General features: G+C 40.2%; 1 protein-coding gene across 2 annotated transcripts in view; it reads right to left on the reverse strand.

The window, feature by feature from the left end:
• The window catches only part of LOC124138908 (diacylglycerol O-acyltransferase 1-like), a 41,509-nt gene that overhangs the window by 4,173 nt on the left and 16,413 nt on the right, over positions 1-20,923 (reverse strand). For both annotated transcript variants that reach the window (XM_046505807.2, XM_046505806.2), the window contains exons 6-15: positions 10,528-10,630; positions 9,868-10,014; positions 6,901-6,984; positions 6,493-6,596; positions 5,729-5,767; positions 5,252-5,338; positions 4,391-4,503; positions 3,904-3,969; positions 3,172-3,259; positions 1,720-1,782 (exon numbers count right to left, since the gene is read on the reverse strand). In XM_046505807.2, the coding sequence (XP_046361763.1) occupies positions 1,720-1,782; positions 3,172-3,259; positions 3,904-3,969; positions 4,391-4,503; positions 5,252-5,338; positions 5,729-5,767; positions 6,493-6,596; positions 6,901-6,984; positions 9,868-10,014; positions 10,528-10,630 (894 nt within the window). The remainder of the gene's footprint in view (positions 1-1,719; positions 1,783-3,171; positions 3,260-3,903; positions 3,970-4,390; positions 4,504-5,251; positions 5,339-5,728; positions 5,768-6,492; positions 6,597-6,900; positions 6,985-9,867; positions 10,015-10,527; positions 10,631-20,923) is intronic.

Consider the following 20,923-nt stretch of genomic DNA (forward strand, 5'->3'; position numbering starts at 1 on the left):
AGAGAGAAGTGAGTTGGTTTAACAGCGCTTTACACAATATTTCAGTTATATCACAAGGTGCTAGCTTGATGAGGGAGAAAACTTCGTGATGCATGTCTTTGACTTTTATCACATTGGTGAAGCCTAAATTCACGGGTATGGTGCTGACAAAGTTAAACATAATCAGGGTGAACAGGGATTTGAACCCATGATTACAGGTTCCTGTCATGCCGAAGGGAGGCAACTCTGCATCACAGCATATTGCATCACCATAGATGACTGGATCGTCTGTGCCCCTATCTGCGTGTGGAACAAACAGTTATATCTCCTACACAAAGTGGACATGTTCCATCATGATTTGATAATTAATCATCTGGATAATTATCATTATCTGAATAATTCATGATTTGTGACTGAGTTGGGTTGATCCTTCCTGGAACAGAATTATTCATGCCACTGCGCGTCACTATAAAGAGGGGAGAGTCCACAGAGAGGCATATGTGAATCACGTTGGTTCAAGACATGAGAACAGCTATGGTGCTTCAAACCCAAAATCTATCTGGGACTTGAAACCATAATCTTCTGATACCTAAGATACGCAACTCTGCATTGCGAACTGCAGCATCTTAGACGACTGCGGAACCTCTACCACTCAGATTTTGTGTAATAGGACTGTTTTTGTGTCCGAGGAACATTTGAGGAAGTTCATCAGGTGTGATATCTATATGTATGTACTACGTTTGTTTGTTGTTGAACGCTGCACTCATCAGTGTTTCAGGAATATAACTGTGGCCTAAAATAATCAAGAGACAAACAAGTGATCGATACAAGGGTACAATAACATGCAACCAGCCAAGTTGTCCCATAAAACAAGCATAGGTTGCTGGGCATCTATTCTAACCCGGAATCCCCACGGGGAAGTACTACCGTATATCGCTGTGTATAAGGCGAGTTTTTCGTACCTAAAATGAGGGGGTTAAGAAGGGGGGTCGTCTTATACACGGAGTCGAAGATCTCACATTTTTTTCCACTGGCGATGTCAACCGGCGTCAGATAGCCAGCCCAGCATTTGACAATAAAACTTCGCATTTCGTCCTAAATAACTGTTCCAATAACTATTTCCATACATAAACATGATTTGTATCCCTTTTCCTTGAATAAAGTTTAATAATTTCTGCAAATAAAGTTGAAATGACCCTCGCCTCGATGCAAATTGTCAAACCAGCTGACACGGTAAAACAATCAACATCCGTGAGTAGAGAGCCGGAAGTACTGGTAAGCATTTGCATATGTGACCTAACATGTGATAACCGGTGAAGCTGAAATCAATTCCCGCTGTTTTTATAGTTGTATTAACTGTTGGAGACAGTGTGAATAAGTGATTGTGGAATAAACACGCTGAATGTGAAGCAAATATAAGCCTAGTTAGTTACAACATAGTAAATTGGCGTTTGAATTACTCACCATTGTCTCTTATATGTTATTACTTCATAAATGAATTTTATTTTACGGGCACCAATTTGGTGTCGTACCGTGTAAACACAAAATGGCAACATGTGCTGGAGTTACACATGCGACCAATTATCGTAGAAAAAACAATGCAAGATAAACATATTTTTATGGCATATATAAGGTTTGTGTGCGCACTTGTGATGGATTTTGGGTTGATTTTGAAAGCGTGTACAGGGGGGTCGCCTTATACACAGCGATATACGGTATGTAAGTAAGATATCCACTAACCTGCCCCAACATGGCAGTGAAGGCCCACACCTTGAACATCCTCAGTGGTATGCTCAGCAGATACTGGAAAGGAAAGGAAAGTAATATTGATAAAGCATACTTATTGTTTCAACATTGTCTTTCTTCTGCTGATAACAGGTGAGTGAGTGAGTGAGTGTATACTCATGCCTCATCAATATAACAGCTACATCCCTGGATCAGGCAAACCGGTGGTTGATAGTGTGAACACCAATGGGGTATGATGTCGCAGCTGAGAGTTGTTTTTCCTAGGGGTCCTTTGCTTCATGGAACAGGGCATAGTGACAGGTGTCTGCACATCTTAACACTAGGCCTCGGTCGATACACCAACGAATCACGATACATTGCTCACGATCCGATACGTATCACGATACTTGCATGTGTTCTTATCTGTGGTGCATAAGCCATCGTATTCTGAGACAGGAAGGTGTCAAGTATGGCGCAATGGATGAAAATGCTTATGTTTTCACTACTAATTAGTGTTTGGTGTAACACTTATAAGAGCAAAAATTTAAGGAAAGAAGTGATCCTTTTAATTTGTGTGAGACTGTGCTCGATACTTGAACTAAGAAATCGTGATCCACCGATGCATGTGTGTTTCGGCCCACTACTACTTAATATGCTACCACTTCCCACTTCCATGTTAACCTTCTGTTCTGATGATGTAACATGATCAATGAGTTACATCATGAAAATTTCTTTGCGTTTAACGCTGCACTCGACAATATTCAAGAAATATGATCCTGGCACAGCGTTAGAAACAATTTTAGTCCACTAGTCCTTATAATGACAACATATAGCAAAACCCTAAAAATACCTCAACTATTGGGCAGTTTGGCAGGGAATAGTGCCAAGTACTAACACTGCTGGCATGTAAATAATGAACTAAGATTAGCTGCCCTAAGTTATCCAAAACGTCACATCCATCACTATAGCTAGCAGACACCCTACGTTTTCATCCATCCCTTGAATATTGAAAAGTTATCTTCCACTGAATATTGAATAGGTCTGTTGTTTCAAACTCTCAACAAGTCGGGTTGGTATGGTACTTTTAGCTTTCCACTCAATAGTTATGTGGTTCACTACTCCAAATAACAATATTTCAGACGTGAAATATGCTGTGTGTAAGTGTCAATTTGAATTTGACCAAACACAATGAAATGGCAATGCGTGAAAGCAAAGCAGACTATTTTTGTGAAACAGACCTGTCTCTCACGCCATTTTGTCAAGTTGATTTAGGGACCACAATGATCTTAGCTACTTAAGATTGGTCCAAACCCATAGTAAGTTTCGATTGTAGATTACAATGATCTTAGCCTACCATTGCTTTGTGCAAGTGGATGGTGATTGTATCCGAGGCATGAGATCCCGATCATACAATAATCGTAGCGTTAAGACTGCTTTGTGCAAGAGGGCCCAGGGGAAGTTACTTACCTCATGGAAAAATGCAGACACGAAGAAGACAGCCACGGAACCTGTGAGTTTGTTGAAGCCTTGCCTTAACATGGGCTTGTACAGATGTCTGCAACACAACAACACCATAGCAGGATACAACATGATGTGCAGTGGGATCCACAGACAGGACAGTCCATCAAACATCAACTAATCATGCATGTATCACTGGACCATTCACCTGCGCACAGGACAACTGCCAGGAAACATTTCAGCAAGAGGACATGAGAGGGACAAGAGGATGTCAGAGGATGTGAATAATTCTTGCTTAACTCATCACATGAGCAATCTTGAAGCTATTTGTGGCAAGGACGTGAGAGGTGAGGTGAGGTGAAATTGGGTTTAACGTCGTGAGAGAACATGACAGGAGAGAGTGAATGTGAGAGAAGACAGGAGTGAGAGAAGACAGGAGTGAGAGAATGTGAGAACATGACAGGAGAGAGAGAATAATGTGAGAGAAAGTGAGAACATGACAGGAGAGAGAGAATGTGAGAGAAGACAGGAGTGAGAGAAGACAGGAGTGAGAAAATGTGAGAACATGACAGGAAAAGAGAATGTGAGAACATGGCAAGAAAGAGAATGTGAGAATATGGCAGGAAAGAGAATGAGAGAAGACAGGAGTGAGAGAATGTGAGAACATGACAGGAAAGAGAGAATGTGAGAGAACACGAGAGAATGATGTGAGAGGACATGACCAGTGTAGAGGAGACTGACCTGCTGGCCCATCTGTGGACAGGGATGTTCCAGTTCTTCCAGAAGTCAGACACAGTCTCTGCATTCCTGGAACAAAGTCATAGTGGGAGTTAACCAAGGTGAGTAGCCATGGTAACTGTGACAACAATAACAGTAGTCGGCCTGTTGGAGACAGATCTGCTCTAGCGTCTTAACTTCATGATAGTTATTTGATCAGATAGACAACTGATGCCATTAAACCTTCATTCAAAACCAAAACATCACAGCTTAACCTATACATGACATATACTTTGGTCCCAGACATATTTTACTTACAGTGACAGTACAAAAAAACAGCTTGACATAGTCAATAACAAAGTTATTTATCGTAAAACAAGAGAGTTTCAGCAGCATGCATGTAGTAACCTCAGACATGGGAGGACAGTGACCGACAAATATAACCACACCACACCCTGCTGCAGCCAACTCATTCATTCACTCAATGAAGCCCTAGGCAGACAGTACTCACCACCAGTCGTGGTAGAAGACACGGTCACCGAAGCGGAGAACCTCTGCCAGTGCATTGAGGAATGAGTGGAAAAACCAGTAGAAGAAGATGAGCCAGATGAAGTGGTTCGGCACCTGAAGTAATTATCAAACATCTTCACACGTCAAGGGGAATACAGGTGATTCTAACTAAAGGTATACTTGACAATTCCAAGAGCCTGACCACCCAATTCTGTTAGTCGCATCTTACGATCTTCGATTATTTACAGACCGCCGTATAGCTGGAATATTGCTGAGTGCAGCGTTAAACAGCATCCCGTTAGGGAACTCTTACAACAAGCACAGTCGTGGGGCATGGATATCATTGCTTTTAACAGAATGTTCCATTGAAACTTTCATTTTTACTTTTTAACTTATCATTCAACACAGAAAATGATATAATATTCCCGTTATCACCTGATTTCCATGTATCTTATTTACACGGTAACCATGGTAGCAAGGTCCCATGAATTTACACAAACATAGGCTGGTCTGCTGCCAGTGTCACACAATTAATCACAAATCACTATAAAACGTAATAGGAACATGCGCACATAATCTTGAAGTACCCACAGCATGAAAAAATAACACTCTGATTTTGATGTAGTATGGTTAATAAACCTTAGAGGAATTGTGTGTGTTCAAAGACTGATGCTGTGTGGACAAGTAAAAGTTTGTCAGACCCAAATGTGAATTTTTTTACATGCACATCGGGCATGTTGACATCAATGCGAGGTTGCATTTTTCAATAATAGGTTCAACTGGTGCATGTTCCATATAGCTAAGTCAAGCCAAGCAACTGTATCAGCAACATAACACTACACAAGGAACGTATCCTACATACAGCCAGTTTGAGGAGGCGCTCCAGCACCTTGAAGAGATTCATCTGGTCCAGAGGCTGCATGGCGTTGTTCAGTGTCGGGATCACCCACTGAAACGGAAACCAAACCAAACCGTGTGACTCATTATGGAAAAGTGAAGAAGGAGATTAAAAAGACGAAAAAGTGATGAGCTTAAATGAACATGGTGTAAATATGTGCTTTTTTTTTCTTCTTGTATTTTCATTTCTTCGAAGATACTCTGACAAAGTATGTTTCAGTCTTCAGCATTATGAAACAAGAAAACTCATTGGTCTGGTCAAGGCGCCCTTTTTACACTCTCCTACTTTTGTAGAACACCTATATAACTCAAAATGATATACAATTCATAAAGTCATCAGTCCTGAAGCAACAGTCTTGCCAACATTAAAGTACAGTGATGTGCCTAGGTATGAAACAAGGTGTGCCATCAATGAACTAGTTTCCATGGTATCGTATCTCACCTGCTGTACAAGGCCCAGCATCAGTTGCCATAGAAACAACTGAAACAAACAACACAAGGATCACAAAATTGGCCAGTTGGAACAACGAATATTATCTCTCTCAAAGTAACACTGTTTAATGAAAGTCAGGAAAATCGAATTTGAAAGGCTGTTAGATTTCATAGGGAAGAGAATTTGTGGATGTCAACTTCTTGATTATGAGGAGGACAATGTTTCATGCTTACTCCATCACGTGAACAATTTCATCTGGTTCTGGCAGCTATGTTTAACATACTGAGCTGAAGACTCTAGTAGTATGAGAATATTTGCATTTGCTAACATAGTTAAGGAATTTGTTTTTTATTTGTGCACCTTTTTCATATGCCAAATATGGTCATGATTGAGAACATAGTCTTTCAGAAATCTGCCAAAATTCTGTTACATTTACAACAAAACAAGAAAACCATACATATCCAACAGTAGCAATACTCCTGTCTACACAGATCTGTTAAGAAACACTGACATCTGGGAAACACTGACATCTGGGAAACAATGACATCTGGGAAACAATGACATCTGGGAAACAATGACATCTGGGAAACACTGACATCTGGGAAACACTGACATCTGGGAAACACTGACATCTGGGAAACACTGACATCTGGGAAACACTGACATCTGGGAAACACTGACATCTGGGAAACACTGACATCTGGGAAACAATGACATCTGGGAAACAATGGCTGTTGCCCGGGGCAGTAAGGAAGTAAAAACATTCAACCTACTATTTCGATAATTCGCTTCATGAGGAACCTCTTGCGGATGCGAGCTGAGCGCGGGAAGTTGAGCTCATAGCACAGCGTCGGAGCACACATGAAGTAGTACATATCTGAAAGTTGAGACAAGCAAACTATTGTCACAAGGACTAAAATACTTGTTACATTGTCATTCCCACCCACCTGACTCACATCAGTTTTTTGTCCCCAGGTACCTAGACAAACAGGATCACAACATTTGTGCTTATTTTACCTGGCATTATGTTATGGGCATGCCTAGTTAGGCTGTAATCATACTTATTTCAACAATTATTAATTATGTTTCCAGGGACTGACATCATCTAACATTCCCTGTCCAAGTTCTACGTTATTACTGGCATACAGAAACACTGACAATAACATATGATCATCACCTACCCTTCAGATTGAGGTTGTCAGGGTAGTACACTTGTTTACCGATAATTTTCTCATTGGCTGCTGCCATCTTGACCTGCTTGGCAGCTGAAATGTGAAGAAAATAACTTTAAAAAATTATCAAAACACCTAGTAGACAACACTGCCTAGTAGTTGACAATGCTGCCTAGTAGTTGACAACGCTGCCTAGTAGTTGACAATGCTGCCTAGTAGTTGACAGTGCTGCCTAGTAGTTGACAGTGCTGCCTAGTAGTTGACAGTGCTGCCTAGTAGTTGACAACGCTGCCTAGTAGTTGACAGTGCTGCCTAGTAGTTGACAGTGCTGCCTAGTAGTTGACAGTGCTGCCTAGTAGTTGACAACACTGCCTAGTAGTTGACAACACTGCCTAGTAGTTGACAACACTGCCTAGTAGTTGACAATGCTGCCTAGTAGTTGACAATGCTGCCTAGTAGTTGACAATGCTGCCTAGTAGTTGACAGTGCTGCCTAGTAGTTGACAACGCTGCCTAGTAGTTGACAACCCTGCCTAGTAGTTGACAATGCTGCCTAGTAGTTGACAACGCTGCCTAGTAGTTGACAGTGCTGCCTAGTAGTTGACAACGCTGCCTAGTAGTTGACAGTGCTGCCTAGTAGTTGACAGTGCTGCCTAGTAGTTGACAGTGCTGCCTAGTAGTTGACAACACTGCCTAGTAGTTGACAATGCTGCCTAGTAGTTGACAACACTGCCTAGTAGTTGACAGTGCTGCCTAGTAGTTGACAGTGCTGCCTAGTAGTTGACAGTGCTGCCTAGTAGTTGACAACGCTGCCTAGTAGTTGACAGTGCTGCCTAGTAGTTGACAGTGCTGCCTAGTAGTTGACAACGCTGCCTAGTAGTTGACAACACTGCCTAGTAGTTGACAACGCTGACTATAAGTTGACAAAGCTGCCTAGAAGTCAACAACGCCGCCTAGTAGTCAACAACGCTGCCTAGAAGTCGACAACGCTGCCTAGTAGTTGACAATACTGCCTAGTAGTTGACTACACTGCCTGGCAGTCGACAATGCTGTCTAGTAGTTGACAACACTGCCTGGCAGTCGACAACGCTGCCTAATAGTCGACAACGCTGCCTAGAAGTCGACAACACTGCCTAGTAGTTGACAACACTGCCTAGTAGTTGACAGTGCTGCCTAGTACTTGACAACGCTGCCTAGTAGTTGACAACACTGCCTAGTAGTTGACAACGCTGCCTATAAGTTGACAACGCTGCCTAGGAGTCAACAACACTGCCTAGTAGTCGACAACACTGCCTAGAAGTCGACAAAGCTGCCTAGTAGTTGACAACACTGCCTAGTAGTTGACAACACTGCCTAGTAGTTGACAGTGCTGCCTAGTACTTGACAACGCTGCCTAGTAGTTGACAACACTGCCTAGTAGTTGACAACGCTGCCTATAAGTTGACAACGCTGCCTAGAAGTCGGCAACGCTGCCTAGAAGTCGACAACACTGCCTAGTAGTCGACAACACTGCCTAGAAGTCGGCAACGCTGCCTAGAAGTCGACAACACTGCCTAGTAGTTGACAACGCTGCCTATAAGTTGACAACGCTGCCTAGAAGTCGGCAACGCTGCCTAGAAGTCGGCAACGCTGCCTAGTAGTTGACAACACTGCCTAGAAGTCAACAACACTGCCTAGAAGTCGACAACACTGCCTAGAAGTCGACAACACTGCCTAGTAGTCGACAACACTAACTCAACAGTTATAAGTACAGTAAACTATGGTTATAACGAACTCAAAGGGACCACTAAATTTAGTTTGTTACATCTGTTGTATATGCATTTCAACCGTCAGACATCTTTTATCGAGACATGTGACATCATGTTACTCGATAAATAACAAAAATTGCAGTGTACATGTACAGAATATATCCACTTCAATCACTGTGTTACTATTGTTTATTGAGGGTGTAATTTGAGGACAAGGTGTCAGTACTTTGGCGATGTTTTGATAGGTAGATTGGTGACACACGAGGAGTTCAGCTCGGGGATTAACAGTTAGTTATACACTTAAACCTTATCGTTGACAGAGTACACACTGGACCACAAGGTGAGTTCGCTGTACATACGTTATTCCGTTATGAGTGTGTTTGTTATATCCATCAACTTTATATGATAAAATTGATGGCAAATGGCCGGGACCAAAAAAAACAGTTCGTTATATCCTTCAGTTTGTTATAAGTGTGTTCGTCATAAATGTAGTTTACTGTAATTACTATATTTTCATTGCTCAGTGAAAGTTAGCAACATGGGACTGGGTTCTGGGCTAAAAATGGAAATGAGTGTCAGTCATCTCTATTGCCACTAAGAAAAAGCATTTTCATATTTCCCGCGTCAAATGAAGCAGATTCTGTTATCTATAAAAAGAACACAAGCAACAACAAATGTAGCTGTAGTGAAGAGGCACCTTCAATGTCTCCCTAGCTGTGTTTGTTTGTTTTTTGGTTGGTTGGTTGGTTTGTTGTTTAACGCCACACTCAGCAATATTCCAGCTATATGAAGGTGGTCTGTAAATAATCGAATCTGGACCAGACAATCTAATCCAGTGATTGATATCATGAGCATCGATCCACGCAATTGGGATCGATGATATGCATCAACCAAGTCAGCGAGCCTGACCACCCGATCCCGTTAGTCCTTTTGTTTGTTGGTATTCATGGTAGGAAAAGAATACAGTTCTCCTCCTTCATCCCTTACGTTTTCAATAAAAAACACAAATTAGTCTAACCTCCCTCCTCAGGACAAGAAACATTTAATTTTCTTATACAGTCTTACACATATATATAGAACACTATGGAACACCTTAGAATATCATTCCAGGCACTGTTTTCATTCAGAAGGAAATATCATGTCTTGCAAGATTGAACAAGACAGTAGCATAGTAAGGTTTCTAAATTTCATTCACTCTATACTCCTGCACCAGAAGTATCTGCACCAACCTTCATCCTCGGTCGTGAGGGTCTTGCTACGTCCCATTTTCCGCGGCTGTGTCTTCAGCGACTCCCGACACCAGCGGTTGACGCAGTGGTAGGAGATCAACTTCAGAAACACTATTGTCACACATCCCAATGTGTTTACTGAGAAGACTGAAACACCAACAGAAATTCAAGACTTATTTCTTTGTTCAAGGGTGAGTGAGTGAGTGAGTGAGTGAGCCAGCAGGTGCTGTTGCCGTCAGCAGATTCCATTTTAGTCAACACTTATTACAGGTACTAGGGAGCTATTCTACTTCATTTTGTCTTCTTTATTGTTTAACACTGCATTCAGCAATATGACGGTGATCTGTAAATAGTCAAGCCTGGACCCGTCTATCCAGTGATTGACATCATGAGCATCGATCCACTCTACTGGGGTACAATGATGCGCTGTCAACCAAGTCACTGAGCTGAGCCAAGTCTATTTTGTCACCTCTAACGACAAAGCATAGCTGTTTTCCTTCTTGCTGGCAAAACTGAACTTTCCCTTGATCGATAATTTAATCACTATTACCAACGTTTCAAGCACAACAAGCATTTTAAGAAGTTTCATCAAATAGACGATGAATGTTAGAAAACCAATTTGATCGTGTAAACTGTAAGACATTCTAACTGTCTACGCACCAGGGCTTGTATGCAAGATATACACAACAGTCGCTGGGTATACCAGCAAGAGGATGGTGTTGAGGCCTTTGAATACTGTACCAACTCTCTCGGACAAAAAGTCCTGTAAAAGAAAAGAAAACAGATACAAAATATTATTTCAAGCAACACAAACAACAAACTATGACACACAAATGTCATTATATTCTGTCCCAGACCTTTAACAGGAAGCATGCCCATGTGAGACAAGCCTAGAGACTCGGGATCAATTCTGCCAGTCCAGTACCTCATTAACATGATTAGCAGCAAGGTTACATACCCAAACTAGTGCAAATGCACTGTAGCTCACCTGGATCGGAAGTCAACAATGTTAACAAAGACAGAAACAACAAAAGCGGCTTTCAGCAAATTGAAATATTTTCCGCAAAAATACTGAGGCCAAAAGTATTAACAAATATAAACAAGAGTCATCAAGACATGACATGGTATGACATGATTTTGGTTCATTGCCATTGGATACCTTCAGTTAAATGAAGAAAATAAAAATATAAGAAGTATTTTTCAATATCCCAAATCATCCAAAGGCACCAGTTCACCAGTTCACCACTACACTGATCTGTATATCAAATTTCATCAAGAAATATTTAAAGGTTTTGGAGTTCTGCTCCAGAAATGGACGGAAGACAGACAGATGGACCGACAAGCTGATCACTATATCCCCCGTTTTTCAGAACAAGTAACTACATTTCCACAATGTTTCCATTGCATGCACAACATTTACATTTACTTCACACAAAAGCCTAATACCTTCTAATGACATAATTGTTGCACAAAAAACCCCAGTAAAATACCAATGATTTTAACAAAATATGATGCCATATTAAAGAGAAACATACATTCTAAAGTTCAGCTTTTTTATTTACAATGCTTGACAAGCCATGACATAAGCTCATGTAAATTTAAGTCAGGTGAGCTAAAACCAAATCCAACAACCATGACAACCCATGTGGAGTTCCTTATGCACAGAAAGTCCAAGGGACTATTATTAATTCAGATATAGCATATATTAATAATAATTTTATGGCATCCAAATGTTTTGGTGAGAGATTCCTGACTGTGCTAACTTGTCTGGCCACTGAATATTTGCATCTTGAATTGAAAACATGCTTCACTTTGGACAGATGGTATCAGTGTAGCAATAGTTATTCCTACAACTTGTGGAAGGAGATCCAGAATTATTAAAAAAGGTGTTGTTGGGGTTCAAATATGTAACTTTTAACTGCAGGTTGTGAATCAGGCAACTATGTCCGTGATACTGTTGACTTATATCTTAATAATACAAGGGTGCCAATGTATGCATTTCCTGTCGTTGGGCTCCCTCTCATCCACATCTGGCTCGAGAAAGTTCTTCAATGCTAGCAACATTGTATGTGCACAAGGTATTGCTAGCATTACAGCATCATGAGATAGTCTCGTCCACAGTTCAGTTTGAGGTTAATGTTTTGCCAATTTATTTTTTGCTTGATGCTGCCATCAGAAATATTTCAGCTACATCATATCAGCCTGTAAATAATTCTGGGCCGGGCAAACCAGTGGTTGATATTATGAGCTGCGTTCCACACTGTCTGTGTACCAAGCCATCGACCCTTCCAACCAGTTCTATACTGTCTGTGTACCAAGCCATCGACCCTTCCAACCAGTTCTATACTGTCTGTGTACCAAGCCATCGACCCTTCCAACCAGTTCTATACTGTCTGTGTAACAAGCCATCGACCCTTCCAACCAGTTCTATACTGTCTGTGTACCAAGCCATCGACCCTTCCAACCAGTTCTATACTGTCTGTGTACCAAGCCATCGACCCTTCCAACCAGTTCTATACTGAACAAGAACAGTTGGTTCATAACTATTTGGGGGATATAGTGTTGTAGTAGGGACTGAGCACACAGTTTCATAAATACATCTCCAAATATATGCATGATCTCTAACTATTTTTGTTCAGTATATATCGGTCACCAGTAACACCCACATTACCAGGAATCCCCTCTGGGAAATTTCTACCACTATGCAATTTCAGTTTCTACCACTGAGTCTATTTATAGGCCAAGTGTCATTGAGGAAATCAGCTGATGCAGCTTGTCGTCTGATCTTATCTCCCCTCATCAGACAAATACTTTGCTATTGTCTAGACTGCTACGTGCTCCTTCAACAGACAATCTGGTTCAACAGAAGCTGTGTAGTTGCGTAAAATATGCAAACTTTGTCACCATTACCCAATTAATATTTGCTGGCGTACAAATGTTTGTTGTTTAACGCCGCACCCAGCAATATTCCTGCTGTTCTCAAAATTCTCAATAGACAGGACCCAAAGGATTAAAAATAAATTGTATACCCGAAGAAAATATCAATACTCAATGTGAATTACAACATTAACTAACGTTCATAGCGCTAAGGTGATCTTAAAGGGGCACTGATCTAATGCAATTCCCGGGACTGGTTGTTGCCTTTGTTATTGTTTTTTCCCAGTGAGTACCCGGATGTATAGCAGAAATCTAGACTAGTTCGCGACCTCTGCTGCGCCATTCGTAAGCGCATTAGTCACTTTTATGGGTAGTAATAAGGGCGTGTGGTCACATTGATCAACAAAGAAACTTATTCGATGTCACGTGTCTCTGTAACAATCAAATATTTTTAAAGATATATATCGTTTCGGGATATTATAACCCGTGTTCCTTTCTCAACTGATCACTTAGATTGTTTCAGGTGTTTCACATAGGTGTCAAGTCTCAAGGGTCGGCTGAGAAAGCCCACGTGACAACTATTTCCATAACGTCAAAAAATCCATTGAGTGATAGATAACAATGAGCAATCAATCAACGTATTATTAGTTAACCCTTTGAACAAAGTATGTTGTTTTTACATCGACACTTCACGCCATGATATGAGTGTATTCCCTTTGTTTTAGTAAACCTAGACATGTAAACACTCACTTTTGACATATCCACTGTGCAAGATAACAGTGATTAATCAATCAACGTATTTTCTGTTAATCCTTTGATGACTAGGTACGATCCGTTGATTTACAAAAAAAGTAAATGAACTGATCATTCACCTCTTGCTGGGCTGCCACGTGCATATTACATAACACACATTTCACCTAACTTCAAACCTTCATTTAGATTGAATAATTACCCCAGACACAATAAATGCCAAATGGGAACCTTTGTCAGGTAATCTAAGTGGTGCTACAACTAATTGTACCTGTAATAAATTCATTAACAGAGCATCAAGTGAATGACGACAAATACACAAGTGTAGGGTTATACCAGAAAACGTGGGTGACAACAAGTGAGTAGTAATCGTATTATCGACGCAATTCGAAATCCGAAAATGCTTTCACTTAATGGATACTTTTTAAAATTATTAAACTATAACCATCTGGGGTATTTCCAAATGACGACATACGATGAGCTCCGCCGTTCTTTTTGTCTGTTTGTTTAGGCTAAAAAATTAATTAACATAGAAATCTTTATAGATCACGGTTAAACTAATCAGTGTTCAAAAATGCGTAAAACAAATATTGCCTCCAAGTTTATTTAGCTGTCCTTGCAGACAGTAGCCCAGTCTCTGGTCACGCTCAGTTGCGTTGCATGTCATCCGGGTACTCACGGGGGAAAAACAATAACAAAGGCAACAACCAGTCCGGGGAATTGCGTTAGATCAGTGCCCCTTTAACTCCCATACTTTAATATGACTTACGACAGACGCAGCGGTAAGATTTGTGGAACGGGGCCCTGGTAACTATAGACTACCAACTGATACCAAATTTTCAGGTGAAAGAAAAACTATAATCTAGATAAACTCTTGCATCCTATCAACAGATAATGAATGCTTGACAACTTGTCTTGCAACTGTTGGAAACTTTAGCCTACAATGTGTCCTTGACAAGCCGGCTGGGCTAGCAGGCTCGCCCTGTCATGTGACCTTGACACAACCTTATGAGAGGTTCAGCTCAGGCCAACCACCACAGATAGTGTTGCTGTAATCCATGCACAAACATGTCCTTACGTCATCTCATGCCTCCTCTCTTCAATAATACTCAATTAGGCCACACTTGTTTTACATGCTTTATATATCCAACTAAATTATGTCGAAATGGAAACTAATTCAGCCACCATTATTCCAGCGACTTCAGCCACCATTATTCAAATCCGAGCCATGTAAACTAGTGGCCGATAGCATGAGCAGCAGAGCTTCAGATAACTTTTTGGGCAAATGAGTTTTTACTCTAGGGTTTCTATTCTAATTGGGTTATTACATTTTTCATTGGGTAACCAATATTTTTTCACATCAAATATGGTAAGCTTGTAAATGTGTTTCGGAAATTATCTCCTTTGTACGCATGCTGAAAGAGCTTCATTGGGTATTTACGCGAGCTGTTTTTATACATTTTAGTTTTTTCTTTAATGCACGCGTTTCTGTATGCAAGTTAATTGGAAGTAATTGGGTTTTGAATATTTTGGGGGGTATTTTACGCAAATACGCTGCTTGTCTGTAGTTCTGAGCTATGACAAGTTTTCCTTCTGTTGAGCCTGAGAACAGATTTTTGAAATGGCCCCGTGTTGTTTACCCAAGAAATCTTTGTTGCAAAGTAGGTGCTTCAGATTAATAACTTCTCATGATAAAAAAAATACCTACCAAACAAAATATTTTCTGGGATATATTGATAAAATACTTAAATATTTGATCATTTTCAAAAGAGTTTTTCAAATCTCCAAACGTTGTTGATGGATGGATGGATGGATGGATGGATGGATGGAATAATTTTTCTTGCCACATCAGCAATGTCTCAGCTCAAGGTGCACCTACTGTCCTCAGATTATATCACGTCTTGGACTGCGTCAACATGACCTTCAGTATCTTGTTGCACATACACTTGGCACTGAGCCCCCAATGGTGCATGCTGACATGCTGACACGGGGCTGCAAACTGCTTGAAAACACTCAGACCATTGCGTGAACTGCGGTAGATAAACAGTGTTTAGTAACACCCCTCCACCATGTCCACAGCATGTCAACTCCCGAGACAGTGTCAACACGCCACACTGCAGTGCCCAGACAACTCTGGTTATCTATGAGAGTCACTTCTGATAACAGCCCAAGTGCTCTCTCCAGACGAGATGTATTGTTCGTTCACATCTGATATATCATGAAATGTTGATAGAGAAAAAAATTCCCTCATGCTCATTTGCGTAGAGAGAAAAAGACAAGTTGGTTGCAGCTTTACTTGTGTTGTTTGTTTACAGTTTGATCATTGTTTATCTATATTGCAGCACACTTGGTAAACACTTGGTGGACGACATGAACACACTACCTCAGCCTGCTCAGCTTCAGCAGGTTTAATTCTCGGGTGGGGCCTTGTGCTTTTAGCCCCTAAATCTAAAAAAAAGGCCCACATTTTCATACACAATGGGTCATTTTAACATTGTGCTGTATGGGCGTACCTAGAGTGAACCCTGCTCCAGTAAATATTTACTGTTGTTTAATGACCTACGATCACCAGGAACAGCTAACCCAGTGGTCGACGGTGTGAGCACTGATCCTAGTTCAGGGCCACACACTACATCAGTAAGCTCAGCTTCAACAAATATTTCCTGATCACTGACCTGTTGACTACCACCAGGAACAGCTAACCCAGTGGTCGACGGTGTGAGCACTGATCCTAGTTCAAGGCCACACACTACATCAGTAAGCTCAGCTTCAACAAATATTTCCTGATCACTGACCTGTTGACTACCACCAGGAACAGCTAACCCAGTGGTCGACGGTGTGAGCACTGATTCTGGTTGTTGGGGAATGACTTCACACCACAGTGTGCACAATTAGGGAAGAATGTCATAGGCTCCTTGTCGTAACATTATCTAATCAGGAGCCTTAAAAATACAAAGTACTACAGCAAAAATTGAAGTATCCTTTAGCAACCTTATTTCTGACATTGAAAATTATCAGACAGGTGAGCATGAACAAATCTTTCCAGTTGCTCATCTGATAGCGACACAGCAAGAGACACTTCCCACTAAGCACGCCAGATATTCCAATTCGGGAAGTTATCTGGTCCAGACATGATTATTTACCGGCAGTGTGTGAAATAAGCACCTGCCGGGTGAGCCCTCGAATACTTTCTACACATTCAGACTAGAGTCGCCGACAGTCTTGCTTAATTATCTCTCTGGTGAGCTATATTTTATAAACCTTCTTCCCCATCTCAAACAGAAAACAATCGGTTGAAAAATAAGACCAATTTCTACATGTTCTAAGCACAATAACATCCATTGTTACTCGACTGTCCCATCTTACACTCGTTCTGCAAGTGACAGAAACCTGTTTCATATTGACTCCAGCTGGCTCTAACATTGTTGAGACATGGAATAATTCCCACCCCGTCTGCTACCAGGGTTCTTCTTGTATTTGGTAGGGTAAAAAATAAGGCCACAGTACTGTAGCTCACCTGGATATGCAGTCAACAGTTTATAATATCTACAAAGACAGACACTTCAAAGTGTTGCTGACAGCATGAATATTCAAACAATTTCTACATAAATACTGAGGACTCAAAACTACCCCTAAAATCGAAAAGATTTGACTAACATAGGGTCATAATAAGGAGAAATATTCATGCAAAAGTTAAAATCCCTCAGCTAAATATGACTTTTGATAGAATGTAAGAGCACAGGGAAAACAATGTCAAAATGTAACATTGCAAGAAATGGAACTAACCAAATACAACATAGCATTATGAAAAGGCTGAGTAATGGCCATAAATAGATTTTTCAATATGGCTGCTCAGAATAAGAAATCTTGAACAAATTGGGGTGTGTGTATTCATTGGTGGGAACAAGCATGTGAAGTTTCAGCTTCTTTGGTTTTGTAGTTTCTGAGGACATGTGTGAGAAATTCATTTTCGTCAAACAAGGTTTACAATATATAATAAAAACAGAATCCATGTGTTGAGACCCACTACTGTATACATTTACATATATACCAAATTTCATAACTTTTTTAACAAAAATGCCTCACTATGGTGATAAGTTTAAATCAAGGTCAAAATTTAAAATATTGCTAATAAGAAACATGAATATTGAGCCTCACTACTAACCCTCATGTCCTAAATATCATTCCATTTTGAACATATTTGATCACCAAAAATATCTTTGACAATATAATATGACTGACGAGGCCATACTGAAAATTAATTTCGAACTCTTGAACAAATTGGGATATGATCTTTAGTGGGAACAAGCACAATGAAGACGGACAAACAAGCTAAGGCATAAGTTCACTAGACTTTCAGTCAGGTGAGCTATAACTGGCTACTTAAATCTCACACTGGAGCCTAGTTAAAGATCAGGCCACTGTCATATTCTGGAATATTGCTGAATGTGGCATAAAACAGCAAACAAATCCTAATCAGTAAAGAATCATGCCTTTAACTAATTTAATATTATCCTATGCTGTGTGCGGCCTTGTTGAATTTCAACTGTACCTTGACCTACATTGTGTTATTTTGTCATGTAATAGATCGGTGTAGGTTAAAGGGGCACTGATCTAACGCAATTCCCCGGGACTGGTTGTTGCCTTTGTTATTGTTTTTTCCCAGTGAGTACCCGGATGTATAGCAGAAATCTAGACTAGTTCGCGACCTCTGCTGCGCCATTCGTAAGCGCATTAGTCACTTGTATGGGTAGTAATATAGAGGGCGTATGGTCACATTGATCAACAAAATGAAATACAGTTATGGAGATAATAAGGAAATGTAGGTATCTTTGTGGTTAGCATCGGTAATGGTGACGAAGTTTTGATAAGTCACTTGCTTGGTAATTTTGCGATTTTCGTTTACACTATTTTGACTTGCAACACAAAGTAAATATTTCACCTGAGCATTGCTTTTTGATAGTGTGTATATTTTTTACTGTCAAAATGTGTAACATTTTCAAATTTATTCAACACCTAAATATTCAGTTATTTAACAAAGTGACTGAAAAACATTTCCATCTGTATTATTATGATAACGAATTCCAAACATTTTGATGTTTAATGTCATCACCAAGAGACTGAAAATGTTACGTTGAAAAGTACATTTCTATGTTGTTTGGCTTCTAATCCTACATAATAATCTGTTGTGATGTTTGTAGGCCCTTTTGATCGCCTTAATCAATATGGACAGATTTTTTAGTCAAAATGACTGAAATATTTACACATTTTATAAATTGCCTGAGAGAATTACATTTTACAAATTGACGGTAATATATACACGCTTACAAGGGAAAAGGCCTGTGAAAACAACGTCTATCGCGCATTGAAGAATTTCCCAACCAAGACGTAGAGAAACAAGGACGAATCGGTTCAATGCTACAGCAAATGAAGGAAAACAAAATGCAAATACCATAATTACAACCTACCAAATTTATGTGTATAAATTTTAGGCAGCTTCCTTGTTCGAGGAATGTATCCGTGAATATCCACACAAAGGAACAATATCCCATTCGTCTGCAGCTGTACAAAGAAACCTATTCGATGTCACATGTCTCTGTAACAATCACATATTTTAAAAGATATATATCGTTTCGGGATATTATAACCCGTGTTCCTTTCTCAACTGATCATTTGGATTGTTTCAGGTGTTTCACATAGGTGTCAAGTCTCAAGGGTCAGCTGAGAAAGCCCACGTGACAACTATTTTCATAACGTCCACGGTTCCTAAAAAATCCATTGAGTGATAGATAACAATGAGCAATCAATCAACGTATTATCAGTTCACCCTTTGAACAAAGTATGTTGTTTTTACATCGGCACTTCACGCAAGGATATGTGTGTATTCCCTTAGTTTTAGTAAACCTAGACATGTAAACACTCACTTTTGACATATCAACTCTGCAAGATAACAGTGATTAATCAATCAACGTATTTTCTGTTAATCCTTTGATGACTAGGAACGGTCCGTTGATTTACAAAAAAAAGTAAATCAACTGATCATTCACCTGTTGCTGGTCTGCCACGTGCATATTACATAACACACATTTCACCTCACTTCAAACCTGGATTTAGATTGAATAATTACCCCAGACACAATAAATGCCAAATGGGAACCTTTGTCAGGTAATCTATGTGGTGCTACCACTAATTGTACCTGTAATAAATTCATTAACTGAGCATCAAGTGAATGACGACAAATACACAAGTGTAGGGTTATGCGAGAAAACGTGGATGACAACAAGGGAGTAGTAATCGTATTATCAACGCAATCCGAAAACCGAAAATGCTTTCACTGCATGGATACTTATTTTAGTGTTAACTATAACCATCTGGGGTATTTCCAAATGACGACATCCGATGAGCTCCGCCGTTCTTTTTGTCTGTTAGTTTAGGCCGAAGAAATTAATTAACATGCGCCCTTTGTCGAAATCGTTTTAGATCACGGTTAACCAATCAGTGTTTATGCAAAAATGCGTAAAACAAATATTGCCTCCAGCCTCCAAGTTTATTTAGCTGTCCTTGCAGACGGTAGCCCAGTCTCTGGTCACGCTCAGTTGCGTTGCGTATCATCCGGGTACTCACGGGGGAAAAAACAATAACAAAGGCAACAACCAGTCAGGGGAATTGCGTTAGATCAGTGCCCCTTTAAATTGACCTGTGTAGGCCTATTTGCCAACCTCTTCAGTCCCCATGCACTAAACAGGGGTGCTCGGATCACTTCCAGCTGAAGGGACTTACACTGAGCAGTGATCACCACAAATGTCATTATGACCCAAGCAGCCTACATAAAAAACCATTGTAATGCTTTCACAATGTCGATCAAAATTAAGTCACAATATCCACCACTCCCGTTTCTTGCTGCTTCAGATAATCCCCACAAAACCAAGCCCTGGTCAAGATTTCCTGGATTAGTACCTGCAGTGAGGTAATCTGTGTTTTTCAGTCAGGGTGGGGTAGTTTAGAAACAGTGATTGACCATGATTTCCTTCTTCTGCTGAGGGGTTACCACTAGGGGCTACGACTGGGGCTATTTTCACGATTGTGATTGTATTGCAATAGTGGCCCACACTATTGCAATAGGATTGTGATATCAGTAAACCATCTTTAAGGCTGCATAATCATATTAATCAATGTTATAAAATGAATAAAGTATTTTTGACAATCTCAAAGTCGGCCATTTTCCTCCCTGTCACAACTCAAACCAAAGGGAAGTAACGCTAATCAGAAGTTGTCGTAACCCTTGTTAACCAACACAAAGGCAGGTTTGAAATTTGCACAATTCATGTTTTACATATAATTTATTGCAACTATTGAAACTACTATTGATTGTTAAGCATACTATCAATAATACTATTTGCATTAATAAATTCCTATCGATAGAGTACTA

This window comes from Haliotis rufescens, unplaced genomic scaffold (assembly GCF_023055435.1).
Source record: "Haliotis rufescens isolate VD_foot unplaced genomic scaffold, xgHalRufe1.0.p SCAF_19, whole genome shotgun sequence".
NCBI lineage: Eukaryota > Metazoa > Mollusca > Gastropoda > Lepetellida > Haliotidae > Haliotis > Haliotis rufescens.